Here is a 21,269-nt window from a genome sequence, read left to right on the forward strand (position 1 = left end):
GAAACATTCAGTGAAATGAATCTTTCATGGATTCATGTGAGCAGCAGATGAACTTTACAAAGAATCAGTGGATTTATCTTCTGTTTTAGATCAACTTTGATCACTTCGACCCATCTTAAGTCCGTTTGTTCTTCTCACTCACTAACGTCTCATATGATTTCAGATCCCTGCTGTTCCCCAGCTGCCCTGTAGGTGGCCTCAGTGTGTCTCACACCATTTACAGATGATTACAGGTCGTTTACAGTTCAAACAGGTCCAACATAAGAAATATGCAGAAAATATCCTGCTATAACAGTTTGGGTCAAAGTGCAGATGTTCCAGATGTTCTGAGTCTGTCTGTGTTTCATGTTAACATGTAGATGTTGGACCAAAGTGAAGCTTTTTGATGTGACAGCAGGAATGTGAAGTGTAACTCTGAGCTGTAGGAAATGAAACTAAACGGACTTTTTCTCCTTTATTTATAGGAAAGTGTAGGAGAGCAACAGATGAACAAGCGTTACTGTAACAGGAAACATCAGAGGACCTTTATGTTCATCATCATCACTGTTTCCTTGTTCTGTCACAAACACACAACACTTCCTGCTCTCTCTCTGATGGATCTGATTGGCTGTTTCATTCACAGGAGGTCAGGGCGTCACACAAACAGCTTTAACTGCACAACGACACACTTTAAATCATCTGCAGACAAACCTGTGTGTTTGATTTATGAAGAAATAATAAAGACGTGTGTACAGCTGTCCATGAAGCAGCTTCTCACACAAACTCTGACACTTCAGCCACTTTAATTCCTGCAAAGCTGCGTAATAAAGAGCTGTGACTGCTATGAGCTGCTGATGATGACTGCATGAAGCTCTCAGCTGAAGCTTCTTTCATTTATTTTAATGTTAATGTCGCCTTTTTAAGTCTGTGTGAGGATTTTAATGACACACATTAAAGGAGCTTCTTTGATTAGAACCAAATTCATGTTGATTTTCAGCCTGAAATGATAAAAACTTTAATAATTCTGTTTATAATCATCAACCTGGAGACTAATGAAAAGTATAATAGTGAAAGAAAGCCTTTATTATTTGAGTAATGCCTGAATCTGCTCAGAGACGGAGACAACACAGAGGTGTTGATGACAGTTTGACATTAACTGAATTAAAAACTAGGGCTGTCAAATGATTAAAATTTTTAATCAGATTAATCACAGCCTAAAAATTAATTAATCATGATTAATTGCAACTCGAAATATGACCAAAATGTGTGCAAACATACGGACAGATAGCGGATTTTTACACACTTGTTAGTGTTATTTAATGGTAAGACCACGCTGAGTGGCCTGCGTTCACTCAGCGTGGTCCGACGTAGGCTGGGTGTTGTGCTGGAAGCGAATTAATCACAGCCTAAAAATTGATTAATCGCAACTCTAAATATATGTGTATATGTGTATATATGTGTAAAAATCAGGACAGATAGTGGTTTTTAACACACTTGTTTGTTTTATTTATTATTAATTGTGAGTACAAACAGTACAAGCAGAACAGGGCTTCAAATAATTGTGAGGGATTTTTACTGAATGTTTTCCACCCGTTTAAATCTAGCACATTGTTTTATCCATATACATCTTCAAGTTCACAGAACATAGGCCTAATTCAACAGGCAAAATAGAAAAAATCTCCAATCATCCTTTTGGGTAAGGTAGATTAGTGCAAAAAAATATGAACAACAGTGAAAAGTATTGTTTAAATCACATTCAACCATAGAACAAGCTCTAAACACACGGTCCTCTGGTCTACTCATCCTTCAGCCAGTTGCTGAGACAAACCAACTTGTCCACGTTCTCTGAGTGCAGAGCAGACCTCTTCTTGTTCACAATGTGCCCTGCTACAGAGAACAGCCTCTCACAGGGCACTGTGGAGGCAGGAGTGGCCAGGTATCTGCGAGCAAGGCGGGCCAGCTGGCTGTGGGCTCCTGCATGAGCTGCCCACCACTGTAAGGGACAGTCCTCTAAGGCAGTGCAGGGCTCTGCTCTGTAGCGCTGTATGGCTCTGTCCTGCTGTACCTCCTCCTCTGACTCAGAGTCAGAGTCCATCTGCAGCAGGCTCAGCCTCTTCTTGGCTGGACCTTCTTCTGCAGTGTGTGATCTTCTAGGAGAGTCTTCATGCAGCATGCCTGCCAGTGTGGTCCACACTGCTTCTCTGTCAGTCTTGGGCACACTGCGTAGGTCTTTAAAACGTGGGTCCAGTGCAGTTGCGATCTGGAGCCATGCATAGTTGGTATGTTCCTGGCGAGAAGCAAGGTCTTCCTTAAACTTCTCTTTAAACCTCACCACATATGCAGGGTCCTCATCAGTTACTTCCATGACACGGCGCAGGTGGCAGAAGGCTGGTAGAACTACAGAGCAGGAGACGTAGGCCTCTCCTCCCAGCAGTTCAGTCACATATCTGCAGTGGAATACACACACACACACACACACACACACACACACACACACACACACACACACACACACACACACACACACACACACACACACACACACACACATAAGACAGCAAATTAAAAAAAGCTTTTTATTACTAGGTATTAAGACATTTTCATAATAACAAAACTGATTTAAGATGTATGTTTGATACATTTAATCTAAACCTACAATTATGGTCACAATGACAGGCTCACCTGCAGGGCTCTAGAAGTGTCTCCAGTCTCTGGAGTTTGTCCCACTCTGGAGGCGTCAGGAGGACAAGTTTATGCTTTTGTTTATCCAGAGTCGCGGTTACTGCAGTTTGGTTGCGGATCAAGCGCTTCACCATCTCCAGCGTGGAGTTCCAGCGTGTAGGCACGTCCTGGGCCAACGGCTCCTGCTTGCGCCCCAGTGACACCTGCTCTGCGTTCAGCTCTGCTGTGTTTGCTGGGCTGTGCTTAAAATGGCCAACAATTTTGCGGCATTTGGCCAGCGCAGTGACAAAGCCACTGTCTGCGAGACTCACTGTGATGCATCTCTGTAGAATGTGCGCGGTACACGGCATGTGATTGAATGGCATGATGCGAGCCGCAGCGATCATATTGCGCGCACTGTCCGTGCCTACTGTTGTCACCTTCTCCTCAATTCTCCACCTGCGAGCAATAGTCTGGAACTGCTCTGCACAAGCCTCCGCAAAGTGCCGCTCTTCCGTTTTCATTATAGTCAGCGCAAAGGATGTCAGACCCCAGGCTTCAGTGATTAAATGCGCAGTAACTCCCAGGTAATTGTCATTACTCCATGATGTCCAGTGGTCTCCTGTCAGAGCCACGCATTCTGTGTGAACTAAAGCCTCTTCTTTTTTCTTTTTCTCCGTTTCATACAGTTCGTGGATTCGAATTGTTATTGTGCTTCTCGCTGGGGGCTTGTAGGACGCGTCCTGAGATGCAACCTTTAAAACATCCGCAAAGCCCTTGTCCTCCACAATGCTTAGTGGTCTACAGTCCTTTGCTATCCATTTGGCTATATTGTCGGTCAGTTTGTCCAAAGAAGACTTACCGAGTGGCCTGCGTTCACTAAGAGTGGTCTGACGCAGGCCGGGTGAAGCTGCTGCCCCGACAAACGCGTGTTTGGCATTAAGGTGGTATTTTAAGGTAGAATTTGAACGGTGAAATTGAAACTCTTTACTACAGTGAGTGCAAATTACAACGCGTTTGTTTATTGTCCCATCTATGTTCTTCTTGTATTTGAATTCCCCATCCAGAAGGCCATCCTGTTCCTGCTTCTCCATTTTCAGTGGACAAACATCTTGAGAAAGTTGAGGGTAAACAGGAATGTTTCCTCTGGATGAGTCCGACTCTACCAGAGGAAAAGGGGAAAGATGCAGAGAAGACAGCGCGAATGTATGTATGTAAACAAATCAAGTGGAATTATGGGAGCGACTTTTTTTTTTTTTTTTTATCTGCGTGTTGCGCTAAATAGTTAAATATTCTAACGTAATTAATTCCAAAATTTAATTATCGCAATTAACGCGTTAATTTCGACAGCTATATTAAAAACAAAGTGCTCTTATTGTGAAAATCTGCCTCCTACTTCTTTAAATCATTTGTATGTATTTTTTAACCTCACAGTGAAACATTGAGGCATTAATCTGACACAGTTTGATCAGCAGCTGTGTTTTCACTGACGTTTCACTTTGATTTGTTCAGACTGAGCAGAGAGGATCGGTTCTCTGTGTGCGCACTGCTGAGAAACACAAGCTCATTTCTGCTGTTTCATGAAAAGTGTTATGGAGGAACAAGAAGTTCAGCCTCTAAACTCTCAGCGTGAGGACTGAGTGAAGAGTTTCAGAGCAGAGAGTTTTGGCTCACAGCTTTTAGCGTCTACACAAAGAGACAATTACGCACTTGATCTGAGAACATCTCCACCTCCTACAAACAAACTCTCCTACGAGCAGCTGTCACAACCACAACAGGCAGAAGACTGGATTTCTTCAGGTCAGATTTCATGCAGTTTGCATAAATTGTGTGTCACAGACATTGTAGTTCACATTTGTGTGACTCGTTTAAATCTTCTCCTCCTGAAAGTGAAACTCTTACAAACACATCAGGCCACAACCTGCTGCAGGTTGTGCAGCAGGTTGTGGACATCGATTCATTAATGTTGAATTCTCTGCAGCTGCTCTGTTGCCATGTTGTTGCAGTACCGTATTTTCACGACCATAAGGCGCACTTAAAAGTCTTAGATTTTCTTCAAAAAGTACGGCGCGCCCTATAGCGCAGTGCCCCCTATGTGTTGTAAGGAGGACGTAGTAGAGAACACCATGAGAATGTTAAAGGGTGAAGTGTGGGCGTTGATCGTATATACCGGGACAATCGCACATACGTGTATAAAAGAACAGGTATGTGCGTTATGCAGGACATCGTTGTTTTAACAACCCTGAAAATGGCAAAGAGACACGCTTACGAAGCACAGTTTAAACTGAAGGCCATCAGCTACGCGGAGGAACATGGAAATCGAGCAGCGGCGAGAGAATTTAAGGTTAATTTAATGAATCGATGGTTCGCAAGTGGAGGAAGCTGGAAAACAAGCTCCGACAGGTCAAGAATACGCAGCTGAGTTTCCGCGGACATAAGGCGATTGATAGAGGATTTTTATGAAATACAATATAATCAAGTGTGTTTTATTTTCTAGTGTTCATATATTTTCACATAACCAAGCCTATTGTTAAACAAAACACAATGCATTCCTTACTTCAGTGTTTGAGATGTTTGACAAGACAGGATATACATGCATTCTTTACTTCAGTGTCTGTGATGTCAGATAAGCATGAATACTGCTGTGTCGTTATTTTTCAGTTTGTGTGCAGAGGTTAGATAGCTAAGACAATGCCTGAGCTCTCCCCTTTCCGTTAAAAGAGGAAGTGCTATGTAATCCATTTTGAACTATAAATAAAGCAAGCAGCCTGTACTCGTTGTGTCTGTCTTCTCAGAGGCATTCACCCGTGTACATGTTCTTAAACTCTGAGTCGGTCTGCAGTGTCTTATTTCTCTTACTTGTGAACAGATGTCTAAACCCCTGACATTTAATTGGTCCTTCGTAGCCGGATAACTAACTGTTATTTTTAACGTCTAGTTGTCCACAGACGGTTTTCATCGGATTCTAACGTCGTGTTGCCTGCGCTGGAAAAAATCTGTGCACAGTAAAAAGGAAAATCCGGGAGCGTGAATTCGATCTCTGGTCAGCGAGGCCCCACGACGCCAGGACCAGATGTGCCGGATCCAAAACGCAGCGCCACAGTAAGGTGAATATGAAACACTGCATTCCATCTAGCGCTAAAATACGTTGATATTGAGATTTTCCTTTAAAATAGTGTGTAAACCTGGTTAGCGCCGACAGATCTCAATCCAGAAGGGATTTAAGAGACAACAGGCAAGAGCGAAATTCTAGAAATCGCTATTAAAAGTTCCGGTTGCTTTGGGAAAGCAGCTGTAACGGAACGAGTTCCGGTCGCTCTGGGAGTGGCTGCAACGGAACAGGTAGAAGGTTGCACAACGAAAATACGGAAAGTCTCAATAAAAATTATAAAAGCGCGCTCTGTTTGTGTTAACAAAGAGAAGTGAGTTGTCATTTACGACCCAATACGCGGTCGAACCCTTCTCAAGCTGTTTTCCTGTGTACACTCACGAACTGGCTGGAGTGGGAAACTAAGGTTGTGCGTCATCACGTAAAATCAATAACCGCTTTCTCAAATAGTGAGAAAGTAGAAGCCTGTTATTGATCACCTGCCCGCTCCTTTGTGCCAGAGAAGGTGTCACAGTTCTGACGTAATTAGTTTAAAATGGGTAACTCTAAAACTAAAGTAAAATTAACAGCAGATGAAGAGTGGTTAGAAAAAAACTGTTCAAATGCAGGAATAGTCAGTGCAAAAAGGTGGAGAAATACAAAATAAAATATATTGTCCAGCTTGGCAAGGCAAATGCACCCCTGATTTAATAAATGCTTTAAAAACCGCTTTGCAAAAAGAGCTATATGTGGAAAAAAGTCAGAAGAAAAAAGCAAAACGTCTAGCAGAATGGCATCTTTTCAAAGTGATGATGACAGACGTAGAAGACGTGGAGAGGAAGGAAGTGAAACAAATGAAGCGGAAGTTTACAATATAGAACAACTGCTGCTAGGGTCAGAAGCCAAACCAACAGTTGTAGTATATGTGAAAGGTGTGCCGTTAAAAAAAAATGTTTTGAGACACAGGAGCTTGTAAAACTGTTTTAACTGTAGAAGTCCCAAATGTAACATTTTCAAAAAACACTATAATTGTGAAATCAGCCTCAGGACATGTGACAAAACAGCATCTAACCGATCCCCTTTTTATGTCACATAGAGATAGTGGCCGTGGCTGCAAAAATCAGTGCATTTATGACCCATCATGCCCAGATTGTATGAAATAAATAAAAGGAAATCATTCATATGAAGACCTTTTCTTTTTTTTTTTTTCTTTTTTCTTTTTTTTCTTTTTTAAATGACATCAGAAACAGCAGTATGCGACATTACGTGATGGCAGAGCTTCAGTTCATCCTTTGTCATTTTTTTTTTTTTTTTTTTTTTTTTTTTTTAATAAATAGGACAGGGGGAATGAATGAGAGAAAGAGGGGGAGAGAAAGAAAGAAAACCAAAGGGGAGAAGAGACGGTGAGAAGGGGGGGGAAGAGAGAGAAAAAAAAAAAAAAAAGAACTCCTGGGTCACCTGTATGGAGAAAAAAAAAAACAAACAAACAAAAAAAACAAACAGAGGAGACAGCAAACAACAAAGAGCAACATAATAATAGAGAAAACAAAGCACCATCACAATAAACTAGCTAGTCATAGATATCAATAGTTACTAAATAATAAACGATATTGTGCAGCACGCAAGATAGACAGCGCACAGTGTGCTTTGAGGCAGCAGCCGAGAAAGCTTTAGTCCGCGTCTGTGAATACCCATGTGTGCATACCTGTGTGGATCAGCATGCTTGCATTCCAAAGGTTTCTCCATGTAATGATCTGCTAGGGAGTGTGGGGGGGCCACAGCCCCGTCCTCCAGGGTGTGAAGCAGGTATGGAGGAGATCAAAACTCCAGACATCCAGAGGCCCCCAGAACACAAGAGACCATGGAAGACCAACAGAGGGGCAGCCGCGCCACTGTTCCAGTAAGAGCTGAGGAGAGTCCCAGATGAGGGCTCGCCCAGCAGCCGCGGAGCAGAAGTCAGGGGGAGTTGCAGTGACGCGCCCGTGAGCTCCGCCGGCCCCCAGCTGTGCCTGAGTGACCGAGCCCCAGGCCGAGAGGCCGGGGGCACCCCACCTCCAAAGGGGCCCGAGCGAGCCCCAGGCCCCAGGCCCCGACAAGCGGCCGCCAAGGAGTGAGCCGGTGTGTACCCGGACGCCCACCCCCAGACACAAAGAACCACCAACACACCGACACCTGAGGGAGTCCGCCACCGGCAGGGGAAGTGGTGGTGGGTGGAGATAGGCCTCCAAACCTTGGAGGGCCTGAGGTGTCCCCAGAGAGGTGGCGTCTGATACCCAACCTGACATATAGACACAGACATACAGGCACACACAGACACAAACATCCATTCCCACCCTCATGCTCTCATATGCACTCACTCCACACTCAACCAACGTGGAGACAGACATAAAGAGACGCTGTACACACAATCACACTCCCCAAGCGTACTCTACAAACCGGGTCTAGGTACCCTTGCCCCTGGAGGGGGGAATTGCACCCAGACCCAGGTGGTGTTACCCTTTTCCCTGCGGTGGGGAGAGGCAGACCACCCCGACTCCGCAGCAGCAGGGAGGCCCCACACCCCAGACCGCAGTCGGACGGCCAACTCCTCCTACTAGCCCTCCCGCTCCAGCAGGCCGCAGAGAATGGGGGTGGGAGAAGACTCCAAACCTCCCTCCACCCGCTCATTGTAGTGTTGATGCATATGTGTTCTAAGGTGCAATTAAAACCCAGGAGGGCATGGAGCTACCTGCCAAGGAGCAGCAGGTAAGCGCATAGTCCCTCCTGCTAGCCCTCAATGACTAAGTGTATTTAAAATTGAGAGGTGGGCAACGACGTCAGGGGTGAGGTATACACCCTGATGGTGATTTGGATGAAGACCTTTTCTAAAAAAAAAAAAAAAAAAAAAAAAAGAGAGATGCATAAGGTAGATTAAGGCTGTATCATTGTACAGCCAAGGAAAGTGTGTGAAAAGATAAATGTTTCCATCCTGGAGGTGGGTGAGACTGCAGCTCATTCACGTCCTTGATGGATACAAAATAAAATATAATAATAAACTACTTGGTTCGACATGCAACAGAGAGAATGCATGTGACTGAAGGTTGGATCTGAGATGAGGCAAACAGAAGACCAGTCTAAAAGTAGGCACAAACCTGTTCAGAGATGAAGCAAATTGTACAGATTGGATGAACTATAAATTATCTGTTTGCTGAGTAAGATGATCCTAACTATTAAATTGTCTCAGTAGTAGTATAGTGATATACACTAGTAAAATATTGTAATATACTATTGTTACTATATAGAGAGAAAAAGATGATGATATTAATAATGATATAAAATTAATATTGACAAGAAGTATCCTAGTCAGTATGATGTGAGATGGACAATTGTTATGAAGTAGTCTGCACCAAGCTTAAGGTTTGCTCAAACTCAGTATAATGACATATGAGATGAAGAAAATAAAGGCAATATCTAAACCAATTAGGTGCATAGAGGCACTTAACCTGCTTGAAAACCTGTCATTTATCCTAGATAAATATTACTGAGATACAGAGCACATCTATAATAACAACTAATAAGCCAAACCCTGTAGATAATAACTAAACCTACAGGATTATGAAGCTGAATTAAATGTGTGGACACCGCTAAGTTGATGAGCATGTTACACATTTTCTTTTATTTTTTTATTTATTGGTTTTTTATAGCAGAGGCTGCATGCTATTAAAAGCCAACACATGCAGCTGTCTGTGAGCTCAGTTTCCCCTCACACTTCTGCTTTGTTTCTGGCAACATTTTTCTTTGTCTTTTTGTGTCCTGACTCATGTATGTTTTTGTTTTTTGATTATTTTGTTGGTTTGGAAACAAATTTGTGCCGATACTTGAGGGATTGGGTGTGACGGGTACAAAATAATAAATAATAATAACACTATGAAAGTTGATAGTAGGGTGAGTGCAAGGCGGTGTGTGAAAAGAGGAAGTCTGAGAGAGAAGTGCGTGCGTAGGCAAACTGCAGAGTATGTGCGTCAAAAGAGGGTGTATTGTTTTTACATCAAGGTTTAGTAGAACTAAAGTAGAACGTCACAAACAAACAGATAAAAAAGTAAAATGAAGAGAAAAAATAACTGACAATTACATTAATGAATAGAAAACACACATACACAAAGTGCCATATGTGAAATTATTCTAGGAAAGAATCAGAAGTGGGATAGTTTAATATAAGATGCAATGAAGGAAGCAGCTTACACTCCTTTAATTTCCAGAGCCAGTGTGTTCCCTCCCCTGCCCACTTGGCCCCCGTATCAGGCGAGTATGGAAGGCTGGATAGCCCATGACGGGTAAGATCCCACCTCGAAACCCTGGGACAACCTAAGGCAGGCACAGTCACGATTACTCGGCCTCACTCAGTCCCTGTGAGCTCAGACTCACGGGTGAGATGAAGTGAAGAAGACGGGACCTCAAGGGTAAAGCCGCTGGGCTAAGGCGGAGGGGGTAAGTGGCAAGTGGAGCCCTAACTTCTGGCTGAGGACAAGGAATGCTGTTATTCAAGGTGGGAAATCAAAATTTGGGTTAGTAAATTTGGGAAGGAGAAAATTGACTGTTTAAAGGCAAAATTATGAAGGAGTCTGACACACTGGAAAAGCAACATATGCAAATTCACATACACAAACATAAAATACATTTGAGTTTGAAATTGAGGAACTCAAAGAAGCTATATGACAAAGTGAGTTATGAAAACAAAAAGTGATTAAAGTAGTTTTAAAAGAGTGACTTAGGAGTGCTCTGGGACTAAGTGATCAACAGTAGTGATCACTGTAGAAAGAAATAAAATAATTTAATAAGGTGGTAATGTTTAAACATATGTTTCTGTTGTTACAGCAACTCATTGAGAGATGACTCAGTATGCAAATTAGCTGAAGTGAGTGGTGACGGAGGAGCTTCCTGTGTGTGTGTGTGACTGAGGCTTTCAGAAGAGGAAGCATAGCAGACAAGAGAAGTGCAGAGTTGGGTAGGAAATTTATAGTTTAGTGATTATATGTTGTCGTAAAGGGGTTTTATGCTGAATTTAAGTATGTTAAAGGGGGTGATTTTTGTGTGCAAATTGTGTGGTTTTAATGAGACTTTCGGTGTATTGAGGGGGTGAGATTATGTGGTGGCAAAACTTGTGTGTTTAAGGTTGTTGTGGTGATGGGTTGATTCTGTCAGTAAGGTTTGGGTTGTTGTTGTTTTTGTTTTAATAGAGGGAGTTTTAGGAGACATGGACATGTCTGAGGGGCCCATTAGTTTGTAACAGTGCACTTAAAGGAAACCTGTCAGGTGATTTTGTTTTGTGTTTTGTGAGCTAATAATCAGCTCTATTTTTTCTCATTTCTGTTCTAAGCAGGCCTGCAACAGCGCTGACAAATTCTCGGGGAGAGCAAATAAAAGGGGGGCTTTCCAGATTACAATTGGCTGAGGAGAAAGCTACCTGTGGGGACTGATCAGGTCATAAGTCCCTGTCCAAAATTGTAGGATTTTATGCGAGTCAATCCAGTCCAAAAGCATAAAGAAATATTTTCCTATGGAAAATAAAAAAAAATGAATGAGCTCATTTTGCTGAGGGTGGAGAATCTGATCGTGCGGGAAGCTCCACTATTAGCAAATATATGGTGTGACTGCATGTGAGTGAATGTGTGGCTGGGTGAGTGAGGATGCATAAATGTGGACAAACAATTGGCTTTTACCAGAGAAAATTTCTGTTTTGTTGACTGGGGTTAGATTATGGGATTATAGTATATTGTTGGGAGAATGCCAAATGTTAAAGGGGAAACATTTTTGATGTAACTCATGTTACCATTAATTGGAGAAACACATGACTGATAATTGTTCTGTTTCAAGTTTATTTTTATGACATAGATTGGATCATGAGTGGGGAAAAACTAAGCATTTTGAGTTTTGTATAGTATTGTGACACATTTCATGTGTCAAAATAAAAGGGGGAATTTAGGGTTTAATAATTTAATTGTTTAATAATTTAGGATCATTTTAGGACTTTTTTGGTTCTTATTATGCGTGATTATGTTTGGGGGTTTGTTGATCATTTGGATATGGTAAAACTGAAACTGTTATTTTTATGTTAAGGTTAAAGGATTAAAGAGGTTGTTTTCTTTTGGATCTTTTAGTAGAATAGGCGCTTATAATGATTTTCTGGTTAAAAAGGTGACTTAAGATTAGAGTAGAGGCACTTGCAGCAGCGACAATTCGTGTACAGGATGTTGATGATAGCGAGCAACCGGACGGGAAACCAGCGCTTAAAGAGTTTTAAAGGGATGAGTAACGTTGAAGAATATATATAAATACAAGTCAATAAGTTAAGAACATAATTAGGATCATGCTTTTGATTAAAGAGTCCCAAATAGGATAAGTTAGGGAGGTGCAGGAAAAGGTGTTTTGCTTCCTTTGCAGAAGATCCCGGCGAGGATCCTGGAGGCCCCGAGGCTTGATGAACCACATCAGACGAGACGCAAGAGGAGCACTAGAGACGTGCAACCTCACGACTCAATCTGGGGAACTGACGTACCAGACGAATTCAAACATGGACCAAAGGACAAAAAGTAATGCTTTCTCTATTCCCGTGGGCAGGAAATGCCAAAAACATGCTCAGGATAGAGACACTCGACTACCGTTTTGGACTGTTTCTGAATGCTTCAACAAAGATCAACAAGGCTCAGAATGAAGAAATCGATGCAGTGCGCATCACAATAATGCAACACCGAGTCGCATTGGACGTGATACTAGCCGAGAAAGGAGGCTTATGTGTGCTCTTCAACACGACTTGCTGCACATACATTCCTGATAATGTGCACTCCAACAATATGACTGACGCACTGGACGTGCTGCGACAACTGAGTCAAGCTCAACGACAGGACTACATCACTGGTGAAGAGGACTGGCTCACATGGCTTCTTAGTGGGTCATGGAAGACGTTGCTCATGAAAGGACTAGTACTCGTTGGAGTACTGCTCATACTCCTTTGCTTATTCTCAACATGCATATTGCCCTGTGTCCACAGAATGGTAAACAATATGTTCACCACAAAACTACTAGCATATGTCTCCCTACCCCAATACGAACCACAAGCAGAGATTGAACTTGAAGAAGATGAATTTTAACTGATGATCATGTATGTTTTCACCAAATGACATGCAAGTTGAAAATGTGACTAACAAGTGACTATGCATTGATTAAACCTGTGAAAAATATTAACAACAGGAGGGAATGATAGAGGATTTTTATGAAATACAATATAATCAAGTGTGTTTTATTTTCTAGTGTTCATATATTTTCACATAACCAAGCCTATTGTTAAACAAAACACAATGCATTCCTTACTTCAGTGTTTGAGATGTCAGATAAGCATGAATACTGCTGTGTCGTTATTTTTCAGTTTGTGTGCAGAGGTTAGATAGCTAAGACAATGCCTGAGCTCTCCCCTTTCCGTTAAAAGAGGAAGTGCTATGTAATCCATTTTGAACTATAAATAAAGCAAGCAGCCTGTACTCGTTGTGTCTGTCTTCTCAGAGGCATTCACCCGTGTACACGTTCTTAAACTCTGAGTCGGTCTGCAGTGTCTTATTTCTCTTACTTGTGAACAGATGTCTAAACCCCTGACAGCGATCATCGAGCAAAGAACGAGCGGGAGAAGCGTTTCGACGGTCACCATTCGGCTAAAAGCAGTTTCACTTTCACTTTTTATGAAACGGTGCCATTTTTCCATCCGGACCAGGACTACGGTAGCGCAGCAACTTCCAGCGGATTATAAGGAAAAGCTGGCCATCTTCCGCTCCTACTGCAGCAAACACATCGGCGACAAACACATCCAGCGATGGATGACCGATGGAGACCACAGTTTCACCAAGAGTGGAAGGCAGCGCCGGGAGAGTTACGCCACAATTTGCCAATGGATTGTAGATGCTTGGGCTAACATGTCTGCTGGCACTGTTGTTCGAGCTTTCGCAAAAGCCGGCATCATTTCTGAGGAGCCGCACGGCACGGAAAGTGACTCTGACAGTGAAGAAAGTGAACCTGGCATGTTTGATGGAGATTTAGCTGTTCAATTCAGACACAGAGGATGAGGACTTCGATGGGTTTGATGATAAAAATGTGAGTACCAAACTTTGTTTTGCTCCTGCTTTAGTTTTAAATACGCACACTTGTATGCTTGTGTGTTGTTGATGATGACGATTACCGGCAATAGAAATGTGAGTAAGGTACCGAACTCAGGTTTGCTCCCGCTTTATTTTTAAATACTCATACGGTACTTGTATGCGCCCTATGGTCCAGTGCGCCTTATGTGTGTTAAATACAGTAAGGGCACACATAACTGAGACTGCGCCTTTTAGCACAGTGCGTCTTATGGTCGTGAAAATACGGTATATTAATAACTAACCTCGTGTTGTGGACAAATGATCTCAGTTGTTCTCGTATGGGCTCAAAATGTGGTCATAAATATTTTGTACTTGTAAAAAAGATTTGTGCGTGCGTAAAAAAGATTTGTGTGTGGACTTAGAAAAAAAAACCCTGCAAGTTACAAGTACGGATTTTGACCCTATTTTTCTTCCTTTCATCTGATTGGTCAATGTCATGTCAATCAACAATGTAACAATCCAATTAGAGAACAGATGGGTTTGGCTGTCGAGGGGCGCTTTTTTTTAACTGCAGGTCTTTACCTGCATACATGCACATATGTCCCTCTGTGGGGGGTCACTCCCACTAGGTTTATATCTGGGACTCTCCACCATTTGACCTTAGAACTGAAGAAGCTTCTCGGATGAGAGGTGAAACGTCTTCAAGTAACTTAAAGAAGTCCAGACGCTTTTCTTTGCAAGATCCTTTGACATTTGACCACGAGCAATCTTTTCTGGTTTCTTTGTAGCCAGAAACCAGCTCTCTCCTCGGCTTCCTCCACTACACGCTTCCCCCACGCCAGTCTCCTCCGTCACTATAAAGGGGAGAGTCATGAGCTCCATCACCCTCACCTGTGCCGTCCAACGTCCCGCCACCAGCCTCCACTGCAGCAGGCCAGAGACCACACCCCTGCCACAATAAGTAAAAGTATATCCTTGCTGTACCCTTAATGCTAAATGTGCTAAATTAACCGCTGCCTTTGCCCCTTTGGGATTATTCTTATGTCACTGGGATGTTGACCTTTGACCTTCACATTAGAGAGATGGGCAGACATAATTAGTGTATGAATTTTAAAGTAACAGGTAATAAAGAGAGTGCAGCAAATGTAGTCAGGTTTCTTACTCTGTATCACACATGAGTGCCCGAGGGAGGCGGGGCTGACTGGGGAGACACAGGAAACAGAGAGACAGGGCTGACTCGACATGAAACGATGAAACGTGGGACACGGGAACAGAAACTAAACACAGGCTGAAATGAACACTGAGGGAGGGAGAACTAAGATTACTGAGAGCCTGATAAATAAGAAGAACAAAAACCAAGAAAAACAAGAGTCAAAGAAAACCAAAAACACAAAGCATTGGGCCAGGACCCACTGCTGTGACATTTATATGTGATAAAAACATTAAAAACTGCTCAGATGTTGAAATCTTTCTACGTATACTTTAGGTTCAGCTCTCCAGCCTGGCATTTGGTTAAGCATGATTCAAACATTTGATTTTGTTTAACTGGTTTTAATTATAGTTACTTTTTGTGAACGTTTGTTGCAGCATTTAAAAATACATCATTTATTTTCAAACTTTTATTTGATTTAGAGCATCATATTTGACCAACGTAAATGTTTTAATTTCATATAAAATAACTGAAGCAGTGAACTAAATATCTGAAATCTTTCCTTCCTTAAAAGTTATAATCCTACTTAAGTTATAGTGCAAACACTTAAGCAACAAATATACTTGATGCTAATTAATTAATATTTCCCTTTGATGTTGCAACTATGCGGTCACTTCTGTCTTTAAACAAAATAATATTTTCCAGTTACAGAAATCATAAAGTCCAAACTAAAGTGCTACTGTTGCTATATGCATTTTATATAAATCATGGATGATGGTCCTGACATGAAGGAAGAGAAAGTTACAGGTTGCATCCTTTGACTTTGTCTCCGTGCCTTTGGGCCATTTTCAGAAGGACAGATGTTTCTGTTCAATTCTTAAATCAATTTTTTCAAACACAAACACTATTTTAAAGCTTCTAGAGAGTAAAATATTAATGATAAGTGGTTATGAAACTAGATGGGCGGTAAAATAAGAACCATTATGGATGACTGTTGCTGCCTGTAAATCAAAGTCTGCCTGAGGTGGGATTTCAGAAGCAGAAACCATGAGGAGCACAGCACCACTCCCAGAAGGCTGAGATGTGAAGCCATGTGATGAGTGAAATGATGATGGAGGAGAACACAGATGAAGATCTGGAAGCTGCTGCCTCTTTATATAGTAGACACTGAAGTCACCTTTTGCCTCCCTGCCAGCACGAAAACCCACACTAAAAACCCACTTACACAAACCCTCGGCTCTGGGATGGATTCAGAAACATGTCAGTTCTGCTAAACAAATGGACGGTTTTGCAACCACAAAGATTAATCCTACAAGGGCAGAATTATGTTCACTCTGTGAGAGGTGAACCTCAGACAGTTAGCAAGAGAAACATTCAAAGAAACAACCTAAATAACACAAACTTAGCAGTTGGGATGCAGATCAGACGATATCAGCAACGTGATGATCAAATGTAGTTAAAAACACAAGAAAAACAGGCTTTTTGCTCCAAAAGGACAAACAAAGCAGGGCCAGATTAACCTGTCGGCACCTGCTGGCGTGCAGAGTAACATGTGACAACAACACACACGACACACGTGGTCACCTCAACTTGTTTCACTGGAGTTTCTCTTTTAGAGCTTTAACCTCCTAAGACCTGAACTCTTTCATGCATTTTTAAAGTCTCTTTGCTATTTGGGCTGTTTGGGACCTGATTCATGTACAACCAAGAATTACCGGAACTTTGTTTCTGAGAGAAATGAGATCCACATATGAGGATATTCGCTTTAAATGTCGATAGAACAGAGGCAGGATAATGACCTCGTAAGTGCAAATCAGGTCCTTGTGGAGCAAAACTTTGTATTTTGGTCTAAACATCCCAAAATGTGACGTCCACACATGAGGACAACAGGGCGCTAAAGTCCGTACAAACTTTTGTTTCTTCATTTGCTTGCAAACGAATGGAAATCCTCACTTAAAGCCAAGAAGCTTATTACCTGTGCAGGCTTTAGTGCCTCAGAGCAAACAAGAGAGCTTTGATCACAATGATTTTTCTTTTCACATTTCATTCACTAGCGATTTTTTTAATGTCACCTGATCTCAGTCAGCAGACTGAATATAACAGTAAAGCACTAGTGAGCTAATGAATTAGATATTGGTCACTCATATCAACTGAAAGAGTGTAAGACAAGTAAATGTGCTATAAAGGCCGGAGAAGAGTTAATAAAAAGGTCTTGAAATGAAAATATTTCATTATTTGCTGTTTCATAGATTTTTGGTTTTATTGCACTTTTGTCAGCCCTGCTGCTGTTTTTAAAAGTACTTTATTAATAAACTGGCATAAATGGTAACATTGAACACTTGCCAGTGTGAACAAAAGGTTCTTAACTTTAGCATCAAAGCTTCAGTTCTCCTTTCTCATGGCAGTTACTTCAGTATGTGTATTAATGCAGGAACAACTTGATTCCACACAGCTGACGTACCGAGAGTGTCTGCTGTGTGGTTAACTTTATAACCTTTGGTACGCAGTGGTGTCGCTCCACCTGTTAGCTAGTTTAAGAAACTGGTTAAGGAGGGAGTATCTGTGAGGATGAGGAGGATTTAGTTCTTTAAAGACACGTCAGATACTTGCAGGAAGCTTCTTTCAGCTTCTTTTCTCCACTGCGCAGGTTTAAAACCATGACAGCAGAAGTCATGATGAAGAGATTGATTAGTCAGTCACAGTGTAAAGAGTCCTCCTGCCTGCATCACTCGCCAGCATAAACAGACCTTTGCTCCTGGAAAACAAATATATCAAAGTCATGTTGTCCAAGAAATGCATTTTATCTCACTAGTGAATCAAAGAAAGTCTGTATGCTTTCTGAGAGTGAGAGGTGAACGTCAGACAGTTCTTAGAAAATGTAGTTTCTCTTTAAGCTTTTAACATCTTTTACCCCCATTTGTCTAAAAACTACTTGACAGCCCTTCATGTCAGAGGTTTATTACCTGTGCAGGATGGAGCACATGGTCTCAGTCAGGCTGGACACGATCACTCCTACAGGAAGTAAATGTGATTTTATTTCACCTGTGAAATGATGAAAAACAGCAGAATAGCTCACGCTAACAAACGGGTGTTGAAATGTTTCATTTTCTGCTGTTTCACAGGTCAAAAAGGGCGTCGAAACAAACTGAAGCTGAGCTGCTGCTGCTGTTGTAGTGCAGCATCTGCTGTGTGCTTCATCAGAGAACCTTCTGTACACAGCAGACAGAGGCTGCTGCCACTGAAGTCCATCTGCTAGAGAGCTTTAAACACTGGTTATTGAAGTGGCTTTGATGATACTGATACACAGTCTTTGCTGCTGTCACAGGACAGGGATCCACCAGGGAGTAGTTGTCAGGATAAAGAGCCTTCGCTTCTCTAAATATAAACTGGATACTTGTAGGAAACTTTGGGAAGCAGCATTTTTCCTCATATCGTCTAAACTGAAGTTAGCTCAGGTGCTTCTTCCATACTTGCTCTGCAGAAAGCCAAAGAGTTTGGAGCTCTGCAAACATTTGCAGCACAGCTGGATGTTTGTAACTTTGCTCACCTCTGTATCATCCCTCAGATTCTTTCTGCACAGCTTTGAAACCATGACAGCACGAGTGATGCTGAGGAGACGTCCAGTTTAAACAGACCTTTATTCCTGGAACACAAACACATGAAGTGATGCTGCTAAAGAAGAACATTTAATCGCACTAATGAATCAAGCATCTGTTTGTCTGTCAGTCTGTCAACAGTTCCTCTGATCGACTTCAGACTTGGTGGGTATTTTGTTTTTGCAGCGGTCAAAGTCGATCAGCGTGTTGCTTTGTCTGCTGTAAATCTGCCTGTACAAAGGGAAACATGCATGTTTTAGATGCAAACTCACAACATGGCTGCATTTTTGTGATTATGTGTATTTTATATTGATTTATTCTATTATGTTTTGTATATGAATCTTTACAAGTGTGTCGATACAAAGGCTTGATTAAAACAAAGGTCTCAGCTGTGCTGTTAGGGATGCTCTCATATTTGTTTCAAATGTAATAAATCAAAGGATTTCAGGCTTTTCATCCTTTTTATTTGTTTGGTTCTAACAGCAGCTGGATAAAAACATGCAGGTGATGAATATAATTGTGTGATATTATGAGCATTGTGAATAAAGAAAGAGCAGAGATAGTAAAAAGGAAACAGGTGATGGACGTGAGATTTTCAGAACAAAAGCTCCTCAGTGAGACGATCACCTGGACACAAGGTCAGGCAGCTGGGACTCCTCTAGAGAGCAAAATGGAAAAGTGATCTGTGCAGAACATCACTGTTGATTGCAGTTATTTACATCAGACTTCTTCTCTGAGATAAGAGCACCATTTGTGGGAAAGATGACAGTATTTCCAGGCTGGATGCTGTTTGCAGGGAGAACTGAATGAAAGTCTCCTGCACCTCAGCGCTGAGGTCCACACCTGTGAACACAGATGAGGTCAATCTGCTGCAGCACGTAGAGCTTTACTGATCAGCAGGTTCAAAGGATTCAGCAGAGCGTAGAGTCAGAGCTAAATGCCACATCACCATAGAGTTTGTTAACAACAGCTTTCTTTGCCCTTTGTCTCGATGGACTGAATCAGGGATACTCGTCATACTTCACCTCAACCACGTCACTGAGAGACCCCAGCCTGACACAGCAGCAGAGATGATGAAAGCAGAAACAGCAAACAGATGCTTCAGTTGTGTTTCTCTCTGTGTGTGCGCTCACGCCCACTTGTGTGTGTGAACTTTCCACGTACCTCAGCTTGTTTCTCCAACATGAGCCATCAGGGCTGAAAAACATCACTAACACATGAATTCTTTCTCTTTTTGTTATCACCTGTGATCATGTGTCTTATGTTTCTGTCATTCACCAGTTCTTGTATAGTTACGTGTAACTAGACTTCTGTGGGACGTAAATGATTGTTTTGTATGCAGATCTGTACAAAGGATGGAAACACTTGATTACAAAGGAGATCTCAGCTGTGTTGTTGTGGATGGACTTCAACGTATTTGTTAAAAAAGAGAATAAAGCAAAGTGTTTTAGCTGTTTGGGAGTTTTTGTTTGATTCGATTCAGTTTTATTTCTATGGAGTCAAATAATAAGAAAGGCTCTAGAACAGCCCTGAGTTTGTCCAGGTGACACTCCTCTGAAGAACAAAGACAAAGAGGAAGAAGGGGATTCGTTTTCAAGTCTTGTTTCTTTCTAAATAAAAGCTGAAATGTTTTGGAAGCATGATAATATTTCAGCCAGGATGCCGTCTCCAAGGAGACCTGCACCTCAGCGCTGAGCTCCACATCACGCCCTGTGAAAGCACAGATATAAATCTGCTGCAGGGAGAAGAACTTTACCCAACACAAGTGTAGAAGTAGACATTTGACTTTACCTACAACCTGTTAACAACAAAGCTTTCATTGCCTCTGTTGTTGATGTCATGTAGGACTAATCATACTTCACATCAGCCATGCACACGTCAGAGGATCTCCAGGCTTTCAGTAATAAAGCCAAGCAGATGATGTGAACATAGCAATAGTAAAACATGCATCATAATCAGCTGTATGTGTCGACTATGTGGCACCTCAGTCTTGTTGGCATGAAGAAAAGTTGTGTAACATGTAGCATAAGGGCTGCAAAGACATCATGTAGACAGCAGTCGTCTGTTAGTCGTAACGTATCTCCTGTTAAAGAGTTAAATGTGCGTTCTCCATCTCTGTCCTCTCACAGCTCGCCGTACACCAACTCCAGCTGTGGTAACCATGGCTGTGCCCATCAACACGCTGAAGCTGAGACGCCACCCGTCAAAATAAAAGTCTTAGTTCTGATATTTTGTAATGAGTTTGTAGATTTCCCACAGCTGATCGTAACAGCAGGCTGCCGGTTTGGAGAAGCCAGTTCAGGAATACTGGAACAGAAGCTAAACAAAGTCCTGCTGTGAACAGCAGCAATATGGATTTTACACATCCATCCATCTTTTCAGCTCAGGGTCGTGTGTGTTTGCACCATGTTTACAGAAACTGGAACGTGACTCCACTTGTGGACAAAATGAGCGTCGCCAAGAGTTTGAAGGCGTTTTTGAGACTAAACATGGTGTTTTAGTGTCAGGGGTACGATTAGGTTGTGGTTAGGTTTAGGGCTGAAGGTTAGGGTTAGGCATTCAGTTTTTAGGGTTAGGGTTAGGTGTTAGGTAAAGCATTACATCAATGTTCCCACGGAGATATGAAAACAGGACTGTGTGTGTGTAACCCTATCCCAGCTGTTATTAGGCAAGAAGCAGTTAACCTGTGGGAG

General features: G+C 42.0%; 2 protein-coding genes across 3 annotated transcripts in view; one reads left to right on the top strand and one right to left on the bottom strand.

The window, feature by feature from the left end:
• LOC146606847 (protein NLRC3-like) overlaps positions 1–21,269 on the top strand; it is a 1,106,670-nt gene that overhangs the window by 171,470 nt on the left and 913,931 nt on the right. The window lies entirely within an intron of this gene.
• LOC146606849 (E3 SUMO-protein ligase ZBED1-like) lies at positions 1,775–3,734 on the bottom strand. Its single transcript, XM_085349270.1, has 2 exons — positions 2,662–3,734; positions 1,775–2,426 (listed from the first exon to the last, which is right to left on the bottom strand). Exons 1-2 carry the CDS (start codon positions 3,732–3,734, stop codon positions 1,775–1,777), a joined length of 1,725 nt encoding a protein of 574 aa, XP_085205396.1.

This window comes from Diplotaxodon limnothrissa, unplaced genomic scaffold (genome assembly GCF_057381915.1).
Source record: "Diplotaxodon limnothrissa isolate DT_005_m unplaced genomic scaffold, D_limnothrissa_male_GT1.1 unmapped_scaffold_4, whole genome shotgun sequence".
Taxonomy (NCBI): Eukaryota; Metazoa; Chordata; class Actinopteri; order Cichliformes; family Cichlidae; genus Diplotaxodon; species Diplotaxodon limnothrissa.